The following is a 19,683-nucleotide window of genomic DNA, read 5'->3' on the forward strand; positions in this document are numbered from 1 at the left end:
ATTAACATATACAATTTCAGCTATATTGGAGAGCACAACAATCCAATGAATTCACAGGTTTACTATTTTCATAAACAGATTACTCCTTTCACAGATGGTCTTTAAAAAGAAACTGTAATCTATCAAACTCACCAATCTCATTTATATAAACACTCAGAGTAAATGCAATTAAGCCCTCTCTGGTACAGAAGGAGAACAAAAGAAAAAAAAAATCTCATAGCAAATTAAATAAAAACAACAGAGAGTAACAGGATTAAATGCTTTTTCAATTCATCCAAGGATGCCTTCAGCCCATTAAGATTCACTTACATTTCAACTTTGGGTTGATAACATCAATTCTACTGGGCCAAAGGAATGAGGCAAAATGAGAAAAGACAGAGTTTAGAGCATTAGCAAGCATATAAAGTATACTTAATGGACTTTCCAGTATGAACTATCACCCTGAGTTTGCAGTGTGGAAGATAGCTTAAATTCTCTAGCATACGTAATACTCAAATGCAACATTTAAAAATGTGTTGTAGATGCTCCTTTTCAGAAGACTCACTGTAAAGCTCTGTTCTAGTGAGGAACATAAGACCATGCACCCAAGCCCCGGGAAGCCAGGCCACTTCTCAAGACCTTTTGCTTTCTTGAAAACCTGTTCCCAAGCCCCCGCCCCCGCCAATGGCTATGAGCAGTTATTTTGCCATTACAGCCCTGAGCCTCTGAGAGACCACACCAAGGGATCAGTACACAGAAAGATACAATAGTTCACTTATTATTTCTTCTTTAGAAGTGAAAACATCTACCAAAAACTATTAGTGCGTTTAAAATCCATGCCTTTAAAACCCCACTTGTTTTTTGGGATTGCTGTAAGATTTTAAGTTTTAGTCTAATCAGAAATGACCACTGCCATGTTGTGAAACGTACATTTTCATGGCTCTTGATTTTGAGGTCTCACGGCCTAGTCCTTCCAAGTGATCACCTCGGTTTCTCCTGGTGTAGGGGAATAGGGGCACTGTGCACTTTGGTTTCTTCCTGTGTTTTCATTGGGGACTGAGTACTTTTCAGCAAAATTCACAGGATTTTAAACTCCTGAAATCAATGAAGTCACTGAGACAGCTGCTGATTATCAAAATGGTTACATTCTCGGATACTATCAGGGTGAGAAATAGTTAGCCTTGAAAAGTATTTTATATTCCAAATTAGTAATCACTTAATTGGCAAGGGCTCTAAGATTACCTGTGGCCCAACAGAAACAGAAAGTATTTCTTATTATTCCAAAATAAAATTATTTGAATGGAATTAACACCTACTGCTAACAGCAGTTTTTCTTATATGGACATAAACGAGTGCCAGAATTACATTTGAGAGAAGAGCTCTCAGGAAAAGGAGAGAAAAATGTGGTGAGTAAATAAAGCTTTACAGGTCTTAGGAGTAATTCTTAGAACAGCAAAATGGACCCAATTCTATTTTCCTTTTCTGTGATCCTTTAAAAGAGTTACCACCTTTCATGTTACGACACTTCATCAGTATCTACCACAAATTCCCAAATAATAATGGCTGTTTGTTATTCCTCAAAACACAGCATAATTAAAGTAGTTACCAATCCTATCTTGGGCTCCTATAATTTAAAACACTAGTTAACTCATATCCTCTGAACTTTTTCTGATATCCTGACCTATTTACAAACTCAAACTGATGAGAAGCTTACCCTACAAAAAATACTGAAATAAAAATATTAAAAATTTACTTTCTGAAAATATTCCCTGATACTTATCTTTGTCTCTATGAATTACTATGGTTAGAAAGATAATCTTGCTTAGGTTTTAACTTTGCAGGACCGGAGGACGAGACCAATCTAGAATGGAACTGTTTGTAACGTTTGGGTAAAATACAAAAGTGAGAGGTATATTAACACCTTAACTGTACAGACGTGCAATCCCAATGCTACCATAGACAGAGTTTTTAAAAAGGGTGGTAGCAGCCCTTCTCATGTGGGTTCCAGAAAAGGAAGGACCTATTTAGGACACCCATTGTATGTGATTAGCTCCCATCCTTTGCATCTGGAGTTATACTACCTGGGCATCACCCTTGGGGGGATTCATGAAAATAGTTACTGAAATCACTTTCTGTAGGACTTAATTCTCTACACAAACCCTGGTTAAGGAGATGCTGGATTGCACACATGACTACAGAAAAAAACTTTTGATCCTTAAAGATAATTCTTTATGCCAATGGTTCACAGAATCCCCCAGAGTACAGGTGTTTTCCTAGGTAGAATGAAGTACACCTGGGTGCTAATATGAACTAAACGGTGGTCTGTGGCTAACTGAAACAAAATATTTAACTTCTGGCCTATTTTTATTTGTTGGTTAATGAATCATGCAGTGACATATGAATCACAAACATTAGTAGCAAAAAAAAAAAAAAAAAAAAAAAAGTCAATCATGGGACTCCTGGGTGGTTCAGTCGGTTGGCCACCTGACTTCAGTTCAGATCACGATCTCATGGTTCGTGAGTTCAAGCCCCGTGTCGGGCACTGTGCTGACAGCTCAGAGCCTGGAACCTGCTTTGGATTCTGTGTCTCCCTCTCTCATTGCCCCTTTCCCACTCATATTCTGTCTCTCTCTGTCTCAAAAATAAATATACATTAAACACAAGTCAATCATGTTTCAGTTGATTTTGTATGTATGTATAAGATTTTATATATTGTATGCTTATAATCATGTTTTCTAAGAGGAAAGTCACATAATAATAAATATATCAGTATTTCACAGTGATCCAAAAATATTCACCTGGTCTATCACTTAAACCAGTGTCTGGGAGTATCAGCTAAGCCAGGGCTCCTATAAAACCCTAGGGTAAGACATTTATATAGATTATGTGAATGGCCCCTCTAGACTTGTGCAGCACAAAACTTGTGCAACTGTACATGAGGATCCTGAGGTAAGCCTCACTGAATCATTCTGATCTTAGAGCTCTGTATTAGTTTACAATAATTGGTTTTTCCAAAACATCACATTTGGCCCACATCTTCCCTCATAATCATAGTGCACTTAAAACTTTTCAGTTTGCCCTGGCAAAATTATGATACTATCTGTTCCTGGTCTTGTCATCTGCATGCTATAACAGAAGATGTGAACCCAAATAGGGTATATTTAGGGTTATACTAATCATGAAACATACACACAACCATTCCCTAAACTACTCCTAAACTAAAACTATTCTCAAGAGATCATCAAAACCCTCTTCATCATAAAATCCAAAAGATTTTTCGGTCCTCATGATATTTCTGCCATACTTCTCACTTGCCGATACTTTTCTCTTCAAAGGGTACCCCTGTGGAGCTTCAGTGACGTAATACTTTTGGATTATCTGGCTATCTCACCAATGCTATTACTGGGTTTTGTTTATGGGACCATGCTGCTACTGCACAGGGTTCCAGCCACAGTGCTACTGTTATCTTTCTACTCCTGCTGGGGTTCGTTCAGCCTGGGTGACAATACTCACCGTCATGGTTCTCACAGTCACCTGAATTTCACTGATGCCTCGATCTGTAACTCTAGCTCTGAATACTCCCATTAGCTTTAGACCCTTATAACTCAATGTCCCAGATACCTAATACTCCATATGTCCAAAAGTGACTCATCAACTGTAACCTCCCAATCTGCACCTTCTTCTGCATGGTGACGACACTACCATATATCCAGTGCTGTTCAGCTATGAAGGAAGGGAAGAGAGGGGTAGAGACAGAAATCTCAATATTTAGCATGTGAAAAAGTGGCAGATTCTTGAAAGAGCCTATGGAAGACCATGCACACAGCAGAGACACGCTGGAAATTAGCTTTGCTTCAAAAGACTCTTGTTTTAACGATACCCAGTCCAATTTGTTCCTAAAGCTATGAAAAAACACAGAAGGGTTAAAGAATCATGAGCTTACCTATGCAGTCCCCATTTGAATCCTGCTTGTACCCCATGTTGCATTCACATCGGTAGCTAGACACGGTAGGTATGCAGCGTCCATTTAAACACAGATTAGCATGGTGCTTACAGATATCTATTGTCTGGTTCAGAATAGCTACACAGAAAGAAAGCACAAGTGGTGTTTCATCATTACAACATGCACTGCTTTTATTGAAGCTGATTTTTAAAAGGCTATTTCATAGTCCACTCAGGTGCACATATCAAAGGCTCACATTATTCTACATTAAAACTTGAATGTTGAAAATCTAAAAGATATTCCTGAGACACATGGTAGTAACTTGCATTTGTTAAGTTAGACATCTGGAAACCCTGCCCATAATGATGTCTTTTCAAAATTTCAGGAATGTTCTACTGTACATTTGAATGCTTTCCATTCCCCCCCCCCCTTTTTTTTGTAACTGTGCTGAATATTCAGATATAGTAAATAGGCCACATGCCAAAAAGAATAAACAGAACACTGTAGGACATCATTAAATATTATTAGCAAGAGCAGTTCTTATAAAAAGAATGGACTTAAATGTCAAGTACGCCAATGCCAGTTCTGGCTGGAAGCCCAAGTTATTCAACAAAAAAGGGTGAGGAAAAGAAAGATATTTCATTAAAATATTTGGATAGGCACAGAGCAAGAGCAAGACTTATTCAGTTTATCTCAGTTGAAAAATGGTCCTGGAAAATAATTCAAGGGGTGTATGAACAGGGCAGCTCCAAACGGCCAAATGAAATATACTGGAACCAAAAACATGCTCTTTAATGGCGTCATCTGGACTGGAGTGTTACCATGCTCTTGTCTTTATTTTCAAAGCGAACTCGGGTCACTCTTCCTGTCTCCAATTTAGAAAGCTTATGGAAGAGAAAAACAGCATTTTCCTAAGAATTTTTTACTACTACATTATTTTAGATCTTGAAATAAGTTTTACACACATGCACATGCGCGCACACACACACACACACCCCTTCTGAAAAAGATGTTAGGTACTAAAGTATCATTTAAGGCAGAAAACTGAAGTGTCTACACAAAGAGTGAACACTCACTTAGTCCAGTGATGATGGGCCCCTGTCCTCCGGCTCCTACACCAGCTCCCCCAACTCCAGGAGAAAAGCCATTGCCTCCAGGGATGGGGATGAAGCCTGTCCCTCCTGGGCCATAGCCATTGCCATTGCCACTTGGGGCAAAGCCATTCCCCCCAGTGCCTCCAGGTCTGGAACCAGCACTCCCTGGAATCCCTCCTATTGGAAGTCCATCCATGCAAAGTCTACGATATTCCTCTAGAAGAAAAAAACATCAGTTAAACATGGATGGATGACCTTCTGCACGATAAAAACCATCTCTCTACTGTAAGATTATTTTAGATTATCTCTATTATTTGGTCTGAACAAGTAAGATATTATCTTGATAAATGTTTTCAATGCTAGCAGTAGCAGGAAATGGTAGAGATGTTTCAGAAAATAAATTAAAACCTATTTGCCATATTTTAGCTGGGTTGTATAACCAAAGAATTGTCTATATGTGCATTTTGATTCTATCTCCCCAAGTGCAACTTGTAAAATTCCAGATATAACTATGAATGCAAGAAATTTTGTTAAATGGATGAAAACGAAAGCTTTAAGTGATTCATTATTTATATTTGGTTTTAATGAAAACTTCATCAGCATTGCACCTACACATTGTTCCTATCTCCTTTCTTTACGTGATTAAGGTGGCTTCAGAAAATACTTTTTTTTCTAATATGGATTTTAACAGAAGACAGTGTTTAGTCAGCTTTTCAATCTTCGCCTTATTTTCCCAAGTATTAAAACTGAGAGAAAAGAAGCAAGCCTATAAGTCATCTCCTTATTTTCTTATCTGTTCTCAGAATTAGGGCACTGTGTCAGTAGAAATGAAGATTATTTCACTGAAGCAATTGTCTCAGGGTTAATACTACTAGTGAGACCATTAGTTTCCAAAATTACATACTATGCATTATTGGTACTTTTTTTTTTAACACTTTTTACTACTCAATTTTGATGTTGGATAGCTTAGAGATTTTGAAGGAATATGCCTTAGTATTTTTCTCCATAACAGTACATATAGACACCTATCTTTAGAAGAATAGTTCACATAGTTTAGTTGTTTTCATAATACTATAGTTTAACATAAAGTCTACATAATAAGACATATTGAATGCCTGTATGTAACTGATAAACATTAATTATAATTTACCATTCATATCACATTAACAAGAGGAGTTACTTCCCATTTAACCTAAAGTAATTTCCACATACAACCTCAATTATATGGTTAGTTAATACAGCAAAATGAATGACAGGTGTCCTTCTACCCTTGTATTCTTAATATTCAGGTCATTAGAAATGAGGAAATATCTCCAAGGATTGGGTTACTAGAAAATAGGGGCACTTATGAAATAAAATATAAATGGAGATTACTCAAAGACAGTCATAGCTCTGAAATGAAAGATAAGTAGATTTCTAAAATGAATTGAAATACTGACGTTCAGAATAATTTTTAAAACTACTCACACAAAGACCAGTCATAATCAGCTTTCAGGAATTTTTCTGGTATTAATAAAGTGGATATAATAAAAACTGATCCCAAATAAACAATGCTGCCCTATCCCTCCCCAAAATACCCTCGTCATACTGAAGACAGAGAGAGGAATACACATATGACTGGACTTTCAGAAGAGCAAAGTACATTACTGTTGCTGATTTTCCTAACACTGCCCATCCTGAGGAGACAAGCAAAGCAGGCAGCTGCTCACCGGAGCCTCTGACAGGACAGGCCTCAGGAATGGTTCCGACACCCCAGCAGCGGCCGGGCTCACAGCAGCATTGCATTTTTGTCATTCTGCCCGGGAGCTCTTGTGCACAGCGACCATTCACCAGGCCCGAGAAACACGTGCCTGTTCTCTGATCTGAACATGTGGAAACAAAAGAGAAGGCGTGGAAGAATTATTTCAGGTTCTTATATCCATTACTTTACATATTAGAAGAGGCTAAGTGAAGGTAATCTTACTTAACCTCTATTATACCTATTTGTTCTTTTGCTTTCTATGACATTTGTTCATTTCCTTACTCATTTTCTAAGCAAATACTCACTGACCTATTCCATGCCATATCCCAGGCATACAGTAATGAAAGACACAAAGCAGATATGAGCCCATATTATAGAGCCAGAGCTTGAAAGAAAGTTAAGAGCCCAATTCCAGCCTAGATTATCCAATCTCCAGCTGACTTGCAGACGCAGAGTGCTGTTCGCCACTGAGCATTTACGGCTGTTTGTTACACAGCAATACCTGACTGATACAGCTCCTGTTCTAGAAAGGTTGATCACAAACAGCTCCTCTGAGCCAGTGACATCTGAGCAGAGACCTGCATGATATGAGGCCAGGTGCCATGTGATTATCTGAGGGAAGAGAAGTTGGAAGAAGAAGAAGGGGATGTGCTCAGTGTGTGTAAAAACAAGGGGCCAACGCAGCCAGAGAAGGGAACACAAAAGGAGAGTGGAAGACTCTAAGCTCAGAGAAATACCCAACACAATACCACGTGAACCATTAGAGAAGGACTTTTCAATTTTATATGGAGTGCTGTAAGAGTCACTGGATGCTTTCAGTTAGAGGAAAGATAATGGTTTACATTTTTAAAAAGAACTCTTTGGCTGTTGACAGTGGTGAGTGCAGGAATACCAGTGATGGGAATTGGTGACGGAAAATGGGGACCCAGATGATGGTGGTAGCAGTGACAATGATAAAAGCAGTCAGATGGCAGATATATTTTGAAGGTACAGCCCAGGGGGAATTGCTTGGGAGTAGGGTATGAGATTAAGAGAGTCTTGGAAATTTCCTAAGTTTTTGACTTAGACAGCTGAGACAGGAAGACAAGGGGAAAAACAGGATTCGGGGACATAGTACAAGGCTTCTCTAAAACATGTTACCTCTGGGATGTTGAATACAGGAGCCTGGAACCCTGAGGGACAGTCAGGCTCAAGGTACATACCTATGAATGAGGTGTGTACACACGTGTTGTAAGCCATGAGGCGGGACAAGACAGTTTTGAGAATTAGGGCAATAAATGATGTCAAATGGTGGTGACAAGTCAAGTCAGGTGAGGACCAGGCTGTAACCACGGGGCCTGGCAGGACTGTGATGGTGAGGAGTTTTGTGTTATCCTGCAGTGTTGGGAGTAGAGCACTGACATGATCAAGTTTGATTACAATAAAAGGTCCCTCTGGCAGCAGAGTAGCAAATGGATCAAAATAGAAGATGAAGTCTGGAAGACGTCATCAGAAGAGAACATAAAATGCAAAATTGCACAGGGATAAAATATTAATATCATCTATAAACCCAGTGAGCTTAAACTAAAACTGTTTTTATGGTACCCAATGGAGATAAAATTGTGGGTCTGGTTTATTATATATGATTCAACTTTTATCAAGAAGCTTCAAAGAAGTTTTGTCTATGATGGCAAGAATAAATGCGTACCACGGCAATCAGGAGCTGCATTCCACTGATGCAGATGAATCTAGCAGTTGCCAAAATGTTCAATTAATAGGTAAAGCTTAAATTGTTTAGTACGAGATACAGACTTTGAAACAAATATACTATTTTCTCAAATGGTCTGTAGTATATACCTCAGGATGCTTCTAAGCTACTGTCAAAAAATAAATAAGCTACTGTTAAAATGGCTTTAAGGTACTGCCTTTAAGAATCAGAACACCTCCTTTCATTTCCCAAAAGGAAGTCACTAGGCCCAAAAGCAAAGTACTCAATTTGAAGCATGCATGCAAACTGCATGGCAGACATTTCATGAACTCTCCAAGCTGGGCTTGGACAGACTGCCACTGGGAATAAGTTCACAGGTAGGTGTCTATTCCCAAAAATGATCCAGGAAATTAATTTTTGGAATATTTACTCCAGGAACCCCAGATATCATATTCCTAGATTTACTTGATTGCTACATTTCTCAAGAATAAGATAAGGCAGATTAGAAAGTCCTAAACTCATAGCAATAATCTCAGTTACGAAACACACTCGGTACTACAAAGTAGGCTGAATGTATTTCTGTCTTCAAGGATTCTGTAAGGAGGAGCTTGTACCATGAAGTTTGAGAAAAAATGAAAGACAAAACTCAGAAAACAAAACAAAACAACAAAAAAGCAAAACCATGGCCTTGAATCAGAAGACTTAGTTCTTCCATCAAAATCTTACTGCTTGATTTTGCAACTATACTTAAGTCTTCTTCTTCCCGGAACAGGGTTTGTGGCAGAATTAAACAAAACAGTATTTGTTGTGTTCCCAGAAGAATGGTGGATTAGCTACCCTGAATGTCCCTCCCAATTTAAAGATCCTGCCTAAAATATGAAAAAGTATTTTAAAAATACATTACGTTACCCAGCTGGCATGAAAGAAAGGGAAAAACAGAGTCTCACAATGAAGTGAAAACAGGATCTTGAGAGGTAAGTGCACAGCTAAGTTTCAGATTTACAGCTTCTGCAAAACTCTGGAGACTTTCAATTTCAGCCCTGATAGTTTCACAGGGTCCAGGAAATAAAAGATAAAAAGCCCAGATTCTCCCTTCCAACACAAAAAGTAATAGAAAACTCCCTCATAAACGAAGGGCTCCAAATACCCATATCCTTAGGACAAGGTGATAATGTACAGGAGGGAAGTTAAGAGACTTATCTGTCTCTACCTCAGTGTTGAGTGGAGGTTAAAAAACAAAACAAAACAAAATTAAACTAAAAACAAAAAACCTCTCCTAAGAATCTTAACTCCAAGCTCTTCCTTACAGAGACACTTTGGTGTCTCAATTCATACTAGGCTGCGGTCTGAAAAACTTCAAAGTAAGAATATACTACATAGAGGTCCTCAGGCAGGGATACCGTGCAACTGACAAAGGTAAAATACAGCAAATTAGGACTTAATATTAAGCAGGTCTCAAAGAATTCTCATAGGCAAAGTCCCAAGAGACAGGAGTGGCTAACAAAAAAATAAATAGCTAAATAAATGAGTAAATAACACAAAAAAGAAACAAGGCTACATAAACAAAAGCAGCTGAATAAACATCAGATATCAGATATGAGAATGGTCAGGACAGGTGGACAATTTGTCACTACTTTTAATGATAACTAATTAAATATTAATTATAAATAAATTATATTTCATATGCTTAAGGCAATTAAAGTCTGAAACTGTGAACAGATAAAAGGGGTCCATAAACCATGATAGAACAGTCTTAAAAACTTTCAGTGAAACCTCTATAAATGAAAACTATCATAACTGAAATAAAATGCCTAGTGGATGTATTGAACAGTATACTGCACATAGCTGAAAAGAGAATTAGTGAGCTCCAAGACGTATCTGAATAATTTATCTTCAGTGTACTTCAGAGAGACAAAGCCGTGGAGAATGTATGAAAAAACAGTTAAAAAATATGGAGGTGAGTTTCAGAAGGTAAAATGCATCTAGTAAGAGACTAGAAAGTACTAGGGAAGAGGCAATATTTAACAGATACTATCTTAGAACCGTTCTAACAAAGTTCCAAGACAGTCTCAGATCTATGATGTCCAATAAGTGGGAAAAATAAAAAGAAATACACAGCTTGCCACATTACTATGAAACTGCAGATCCACAAAGAAAAAATAAGGAGGTTAAAAATGGCTAAAAAGAGAGACTGATTACTTTCCAAGGAGTATTTGAACCAATCAATGGCTTCTTAATAGCACCAATGGATGCTAAAATACAATGGAATATTGCATCTTCTGTATACTATGATAAAACAGCTGTCAACCTAAAACTCTGTATCCCAAGAAACCATCTTTCCAGAGAGAAAATTAATGTGATTTTCAGGAACTCATAAAAAGAAAGAATTTTCTGAGGCGCCTGGGTGGCTCAGTCAGTTAAGCTTCTAACTTCCGCTCAGGCCATGACCTCACAGTCTGTGAATTCGAGCCCCACATCAGGCTCTGGGCTGACAGCTCAGAGCCTGGAGCCTGCTTCAGATTCTGTGTCTCCCTCTCTCTCTGACCCTCCCCCACTCACACTCTGTCTCTGTCTCTCGAGGATAAATAAACATTAAAAAAAAAAAAAAGAAAGAATTTTCTACCAAAATATTCTTGCTAAAGGAAATTCTAGAAGAGGTGCTTCAAGCAAAAGGAAGATGATTCCAAATAGAAGGTTTGAAATATATGAAGGAATAATGAGGAAAAATAATTAGATATGCAGGTATATATAAAAAAACTCTGTAATATTACACAGAAATAATTTGTTTCAAACAGAGTGGCAACTGACTAGAATTTTTAAAAGTTGAGAGGGGGAGATCTAAGTGCAGTAACCATCCTAATATTCTTTCATTGTTTTGTATGAGTAAAATACAGATTAATTTTAGACTTTATGTTACATATGCACCTTAAAATGCTAGGATAACTGCTAAAACAACAGAAATGGAAGTATATAATTTCTAAACAATAAGTTTAAAAGAATGGGGTGTGAGGGAGGAGGGAAACCAATAAATAAAAAAGAGAGCAAGAAAGAGAAAAAAAGTAACAGAAAAGAAAGATAAATAAGAAGCACAAAGAAGGTCAGAGAAGTACAAACAGATTGGTTACTATAATAAACACAAATGGATTTAAATCTCAATTTAAAGGCAAAGGTTTTCAGATTGTGAAAAAAAATTTTTTTAATATTTAGGCTGTTTAGAGGAGATATATTTACAATCTAAGGAAAAAGAAAGATTGACAGGAAAAATATACACCAGGCACATATTTAAACCCTCTAAACCCCACTCACAAAATGTGATGCACAATGAAATAAAATACACAAAAATAAAGTATTAAGGAATAGATCAAGAAGAAAACAATTTTAGGAAGCCAATACATATTGAAAAAAAGGTTCAATTCACCAGGAAAACATAATATTCTAGATATTTTTCACTTTGTAACATAACATCAAAATATATACACAAAAACTTAAAGAACCACATGGAGAAACTGAGAACTCTACTATCACAGTGGAATATTTACACACCTCTTTCAGTAATGGGCAGATACAGGAGACAAAATTCAGTAGATAAAGAAAAAATGTGAATGGTACAAGTCACAAGTTTGATCTAGTGGACAGATTTATTCAACAACTGGAGAAAACACATCTTTTTCAAGCCCATGTGGAAAATTTGCAAACCATGGAAACCCCATACACTATAAACAACTCATGGGTCAAATACAATATCACACTGGAAGTAAGGTAATATGTATAAAAATGAGTAGGTGCTCATCAGGAATCTATACCAGTTCCAGACTTTCGCAATCTGCAATGATATTGTGAGAGGTCTACAAATCGGTATTTACAGTGAACACTGAAAAATCAGTATAAAATGCCTCACCATATGTAGGCACTACTGTGATTCTCATATATGGAGACTTCACTGTGACTAATAAAACACAAATTCATTTAAAATGATTACTAAATACCCAGTTGCTTTTCTATAATGCAGTTTCTCAAAGATAATGAATTATCATCCTGAGTGGATCTAAAAAGCAATTTTCTGTGTGTCCAAGAGGGGTCTTCAAATTCAATTAATATAAATAACCACTGCTTTACATGATTTGGAAATCTCTACTCAGCCCTAAGATATGTATTGGACGAAACCATGTCATTTGTGAGAGGGTGGAAGGACAGAAAGAGAGGATTGGAAAATAAATCATACATTTTTTCATAAATTCTACGATTAGTTTCTTCTAATAACATCAGAGAAGCAGGCAATCTACTTCCAACCCTTAGAGTCAAATTCATATTATGATAAAATACAGATGAGTTTGATGTCCCATAGTTAATGTCTCCCTAAAAATACGTTACAAACTAAACCAGAGGCTCATTCCTTTGCATAACAAAAATTGCATGGTTTTGGGAAAGCACTGGGTTGAAAACGTGTCACATGCAAGAATATCTACAATAGAAAAGGGACACCCAGTAGGACTAAGAGTTGTCTAGGCACACCATCCCTTGAAATAGGGAATTATTAGGGATGAAGGCAGATGAGGCAGATTTATTACACAACAAGGACAAATCCTTCTAAAGCTTGATATATGTTTAACTGCAGGAGTGATATGCCAGAAATAATGAAAACAAGTCTATTTTTCCAATAATCTCCTATCACCCTCACCACATTCCTGAACAAGGTTTACATGAAGTCTCATTTAAAGCCACACTGTGGAAGAGGAAGCAATTCATCTTCGCTGATTAAAATATGGATCTAACTTGAAGCAAAATAATGGTACTCTTATCAGTGTTTTCTCATGGCTTGACATTTACTCTAAGCTTAATTTAAGAGAACTAATGGTTAATTACACAATGTGATGAAAACTTTGTAAAAGCTGGGGATTGTACCTCGAAATAAATAGATCTCCTGTTGAATGAGTTTTGCTCTTTAAAAATGAAGGATTCAGCCGGAAAACACTGATAAGGTTAGCTCAGGTCAGAATATTAGTGATCGTAGGTGGTCAATAAATAGAAGCCATTGTCTCAGGCTGCATCCCCTGATACTGGAGGACTGCACCTGCCTCTTTGATGATCTGGGGCCAACTTGGGTTCCCCTTGATTAATTCTGCAGATTCTTGCTATTCCTAAAATACTTCCGTGTATGCTTTCATGTTTCCATTACACAAGGCTAACTAGAACAAGGAACAATGAAAGAAATAGAAGCACTGTGGCTCCTAGGTTTATTTTTTTCCTTAAAATAATGAAGTGTTTCTTCCTTAACTATATAACCCTTTTCTTGCTAGGACATTCCTTCCTAATTAAAACCAGTATCCCTGTTCCACCAGTTGTCTTCTACATGATTCTGAAGTTAAAGGTAAAACACTACTCAGTATACTGTTGCTTCTCTGTCTCCCCTTCTCCCTTTAGTTAAACATTTTTAGGCGTCTCAGGTTATCTCTCAAGCATTTTGCAAATAGGCACGTGCACATGTGATCAACACCCATGGCCACCTAGAAAGAGCATCTCCTGGTCATCACTCTCTATCTTCCTCATTTCTTTTAAAATGTTTTTCCCCCACTGATTTTCGTCTCTGGTCTCTGTCCTGCTCAAATTCTTAAGTCTCTCTCACTGCTCTCTGGATCGATCTGATACTCCTCAGCACAGAAGTTTAGAAGTTAAGAACCTCAGCAACAGAATCTTTATCTCAACCATCTGCCTTGTTTTGTTTCCAACTATTTCCTCCCCTCAGCTCTCCTTCTCAGATGAACTCTTTGCACCCTCTCCAGAGCCCCTCACACAAAGTTTCTGTGTCTTGCTCATGCCTTTCTTCTTTGCTTGGCAAACCTCTGTTCCCTTTATGAAGCGCCTACCTGTGTGCCAGAGTCTACGCCAGTGCCCATTTCCTCAAGAATTTTTGACTTATAGCATCCAGTGCCTACAAAACGATTTAGCAATTAATCACCTATGGCCTCAAATGTTCTTATTTTTTTTTCACATTATGTTTTCAGGTTTTGTTTCCTTAAGAATATTCCAAGGCAATATAGTGCACTGAAACTTTTGTAAGGCTCAAGAAAATGTCCTAGGATGTTGTAGCTATAAGATTTCTGAACGCTCTCATTTTCTGAATTTCATTGGCTTTGCTGCTGACTGGTGCTTTTGTATCTCTGCTCAAGGTCCCTGCTGGCTCTGTTCATAACAGCAGCAGTCACGTCATCTTGCATACAGAATTTGCTCACTGCTCTTATCAATTCATTAATTACTCATTGCTGCCTGGCAATCACTCTCTTTGCATATATAACAATGTGGAAATTAGGTATCAATAATGCCAGAGTATTCTAAAACGACACAAAGGTCATTAAATTGGGCTATTAAAAATGCTTCTAAGAAAAAGATTATTAGGCATATTTCTACTCTTTTTAGAACTGATGTATGTTAGTACTCTGCGTTGAAAAGAAAGCTCTGTCCTGGATATTAAAAAGAATATTTGATAAAACATACTAGATAAAATTAAATTAGGCACTTGACTTTCATATTTAGTATAAAGTAAAATGGGAAAACTATCCTAGTTTAAAATTAAAATGCCCAGCTAAATTCTTCTGTCATATGAAACTGTTTTCCTACCCATAAAAGAAAAAAAGGCAGTTTATTGATGCTTTACCCATGATCTTAGCCAAAAGGCCAAGAAGCGATTATGGATGCTTTATAATGTGGTATAGACTCAGGATATTTTTGTTAACTAGAATAAGAAATTATGGCAGCATTAAGCCTTCATGGAGATAACATGCATTTTCATACTCAAAAAAAAAGTTCTTAGTCCAGCCAACTCATTATTGTCAGTATGCATGTGGTTATAAAATAAATAGCATAGAAATATCCAGGACATACATAATTCAATCATAAACAAATACAGTCTAAGAAAATACAGAGTCAAATTTTTAAAAATTAAAATCAAAGATCTCTTACACATTAAAACATCAGATTTGTTTTTTTTTTCATATATGGAAAACACATCCTTACTCCAAATGTAACACAGTTATTCAAAAATGTTTTAAGGTTGTTACTTAATTTAACTATGGCTTTATAATTTTGGAGTGTCATTCTCCCCTCCTTAGGGGATCTCCTTTGTTCCTGGGTCAGGATGTCAACACTGAAATGAATGGAGACTCTCACGCTTAGCACAGGACTCAAAGTGCCTCAGCTCTTGGAAGCTTAAGCAGGCGCTTGGCTTAGGGGCATCCTGGACCCCAACACACCACGTCCAGCAGGATGCCAAATGATGTAAAGCAGTTATTAACCAACACAAAATTCTTACATCCAACATCATCTACTTCATCCATTTGCTGGTTTTCTATCCATTCGTAAAAGATTTATTGAGCCCACAGGACTATACAAGTCACCATGTGAGGCTCCCAGGGAGCAGCATAACGCAGAACCAATGGAGCTTATAGTCTGACTGACATATAAAGTGTAAATATCTGTGCAATGTGAGAAAGCCAGAAATGAAGGAAATGAAAAATATTATGGGATGGGCTGATTAATTGTGCCCAAGAAGAAAATGTGACATCTAACTGGGGACTCAGAGGACGAGTCAGGTTTTAATGAGCACAGTGAGGGGACATCAAGATGCTTCAGAAGAGAAGCTATCATGAAAAAGGTATGGCAGTTTGGTCATGTACAGCAGTGACAGAAATGTGAGTGTTGAGGCAGCAAGCTATTAGCAATGGATCTTGAATAAAAGCTGGGACCAGGTTCTGAAGGGCTTTGGATGTTCAGGTAAAGACTTAAAACTTTACAGAGACAGGCAAGAGATGAAGAGAGTTTATGGTAATTTCAAAGTAAATCAAATATCTGACACCAAAGAGAAACAACCTCCATAAATCACTGGGAATCTTGATCTTGATTATCGGAATATAACAAAGACTATGCCTCTTTTTCAATGCAAAAAAAAAAAAATGAACACAAATTGTTGACTAAAATATTTAGAAATTTTAAAAAATCAAACATGAGGATATAATTTGGAAATATAATATAAAAGACTAACATTTGTTGCGTCAAATTCTTCTTTCTAACTAATTTATTTCCCTCATCACCCCTTAAAAACCTCCATTCCAATCCATTCTCAAAGGGTTTCAATTACTCTACAGTGCCTACCAAATAAAATACCTTACTTGGATTTCCAGAACTTCACAATAATAGAGTCGCTTATGTCTCCAGCCTCCCTTTTTCACCTTGCCATATTCTAGAACATAAGTTTCCTGAAACCAGGGTCAATGGCATCCAGCAAGTGATGTTTAATGATGGCTTCCAAATGGCTATTTCTCCTACAGCGTTGGGTCTATGTCTGTTTCAAGGTGGCGAATGTGTGGATGTGTGTGTACACACAGTATCTTCCTACATAGTTTTAGAAAATCAAGCCAGTGGGGGTAGTTCTTACTAGTTTTCAACTCTCACTGACAGCTGACTTTGAAATTATGTTACATAAATTAGACTTACATGCAGTGAATCAATGGGCATACTGACCCTAAAACGGATTAAATTTTCTCCATGTTATAGACCTAATATTCCACATAAAATGTTTGACCTAACGTAAGATAGGAACCTTGATGCATTCATAAAGAACAAACAACTATCATTCAAATCTTGTCACTCGAAGAGGGGAGAGGAAGGCTAGAAGCAGACATCCTACCTCTTGAAGCAGATTGTTCATATGGTGCTAAAGAAACCACTCAGGCTAAGACCTTGATATTTAGACACAGGTTATCCACTGCCTTAAAGTAGGTAAGGAGGCAGCGTAGTGGGGCAGTAACACAGATGCAGGTGTTACTGGAGCAATCTGGATAAGAACACTGGTTCCATCTATTGGCTCTGTACTATTGTGTAAGTCACTAAAATTCTCTGAACCTCAAATGTCATTGTCTGCAAATCTGAATAATTACACATGTCACACAGAGCTATTACAAGGATTACATAACATATGGGTCCAGTGCAGGCATATATATCCTCCTTCTCCTCCTCGTAATAACAACAAATATATTTTATGAACACAAGGGAAGGGAAGGAAAAATAAAATAAAATAAAAACAGAGAAGGAGGCAAACCATAAGAGATTCTTAAATATAGAGAACTGAGGGTTGATGGAGGGGTATGGAGGGAGGGATGAGCTAAATGGGTGATGGGCATTAAGGAGGGCATGTGTTGGTTTGAGCACTGGGTGATATACGTAAGTGATGAATCACTAAATTCTACTCCTGAAACCAATATTACACTTTATGTTAACTAACTTGAAGTTAAAAAAAAGGAAAAAAACAATAAAGAATATTTTATTGCACATTTACTAGAAGAAACTGAAATACACACAGGTCAGTATATTGCTCAAGGCCCCACAGCTATGAGATAATGAGATAAGATAGCTGTCCAATGCCTTACATGTGGCATGTGTCTCATAAATGGTAACTATTATTTATTTTAATTTTTTAAATTTTTATGTATTCTTGAGAGAGAGAGAGAGAGAGAGAGAGAGAGAGAGAGAGTGAGCAGCGGAGGAACAGAGAGAGGAAGACAGAATCCAAAGCAGGCTCCAGGCTCCGGGGTGTCAGCACAGAGCCTGACACGGGGTCAAACCCATGAACCATGAGTTCATGACCTGAGCCAAAATCAGACGCCCAACTGACCAAGACACCCAGGTGCCCCATAAATGCTAACTATTATTTTCACTACCACTACCTCTGTTTCTTCTATGACAGCCATTGTTGTTCTTCTATTATTTAGGATGACAACACAGTATTTTGAAGGAGGGATCCCCATTCCTCATGTTCACTGTTGGATGGTTGCCCTAAGCTTAAGCTTTGCTCAATAAAGGATGACCTACATCATAACTGAGAAGCAGTGTTTCATTTGTCTGAACAAAGGAAAACATACAAATGTATTTGGCTCTACTCTGAATATGTTTAAAACACAAAATTAAAGGTGTCAATTTCTTTTCTGCAATAATTATTTTCACTAGAATAAACAAGCTCTAAGTAAATAAGACACTGACATGCATTCATAATGAATGCATAGCAACAAAAGAAACTTTAATTACTACATCCCAGCTTCCAAGGCAGATTAAAAAAATCTTTCTCCGGCCTTTTTGTCTCTAGCACTGGCCAAGAGCAATGTCTTGAGGAAGTCTTTCTTCATTTCCAAAATGACTCTGACAACATAAAACAAACCCAGATGGCTTGTGAAACTGAAGTCTTTGCAAAGAGCACCTGGTCTATCAATCCCTCAATAGTGGTACCATTTATTTTAAACAACCTTTTCAGCCATTTACCCAATGGTTTTATAATCGTTGCCATCTTCATATGTGTTTGGGCTATTCTGTTATTATAAAGGAGCACTGTATTGTGCCTTCAAAAATCCAAGGCTTACCGATGCACCGAGAGCCATCTGTTGAGGTTACATATCCACGTGGACAAACGCAAAAATAGCTTCCCACGGTGTTGGAACATTCGCCAGTCACACATATCCCAGGAATGACGCTGCACTCATCGATGTCTAATCAAGGGAAGGAGGAGAAGATGATTGAGAAAGGCCTCCATTAAATAGCTTTTACAAGGGATTTTTTTTTTAAAGAGTATCAGAGTACTCATGGTTGATTAGGTCAGATCATATAACCCTGAATATATTCTTGTTTCAGAACCTGAAGAATTTCTCACACACATCTATGGGAACTGAGATGAAAGCAAACTCCCATGGCAGTAAAACAACGCCAACTAAAGCAAAACTCTATATCCTTTTCTCCCCCCCAAATGCAACTTAAATTGAAAATAAGTAAAAATGTCAATGTTTTACTTTCCATTCTACATCAATTAGGAATTATCCTACTACGGTTTTTAAAAAACACATACGGGATTACATTTTAAAATGTGGAATAACTAAATACATTTAAAAATTTATAGCTAATTTTCACACTAATTATTTGAGCCAACAGAGGCAGCACAAATTTTTTTTTTCTATTTGGCTTCAGGATATGTTTTCGTACTTCCATTTGAATATGGGTATATTTGACATTCTGGGAATTAACTTTAAATCTAAAATAATACAGAAACATGGCAGAGGGCAAACTTGGGAGGCTTTGGGAGGTGTCCAGTTTTCCTATTGTACCTCCCTGCACTTACCCGTTCAGCTTACTCAATGCTGGGACTAGTCTATCCCCTTACACGTTAATCAAAGGTCTGCTTTCTTTTAAGCTTTCACTAAAGCAG

At 37.4% G+C, this 19,683-nt stretch overlaps 1 protein-coding gene across 1 annotated transcript in view; it reads right to left on the reverse strand.

Moving 5' to 3' along the window:
• The window catches only part of FBN2 (fibrillin 2), a 254,200-nt gene that overhangs the window by 112,291 nt on the left and 122,226 nt on the right, over positions 1-19,683 (reverse strand). Inside the window, exons 8-11 of the mRNA XM_027076778.2 lie at positions 18,848-18,973; positions 6,726-6,878; positions 4,999-5,232; positions 3,923-4,060 (exon numbers count right to left, since the gene is read on the reverse strand). Of these exons, the coding sequence (XP_026932579.1) occupies positions 3,923-4,060; positions 4,999-5,232; positions 6,726-6,878; positions 18,848-18,973 (651 nt within the window). The remainder of the gene's footprint in view (positions 1-3,922; positions 4,061-4,998; positions 5,233-6,725; positions 6,879-18,847; positions 18,974-19,683) is intronic.

Source organism: Acinonyx jubatus, chromosome A1, assembly GCF_027475565.1.
Source record: "Acinonyx jubatus isolate Ajub_Pintada_27869175 chromosome A1, VMU_Ajub_asm_v1.0, whole genome shotgun sequence".
NCBI classification, from domain to species: domain Eukaryota; kingdom Metazoa; phylum Chordata; class Mammalia; order Carnivora; family Felidae; genus Acinonyx; species Acinonyx jubatus.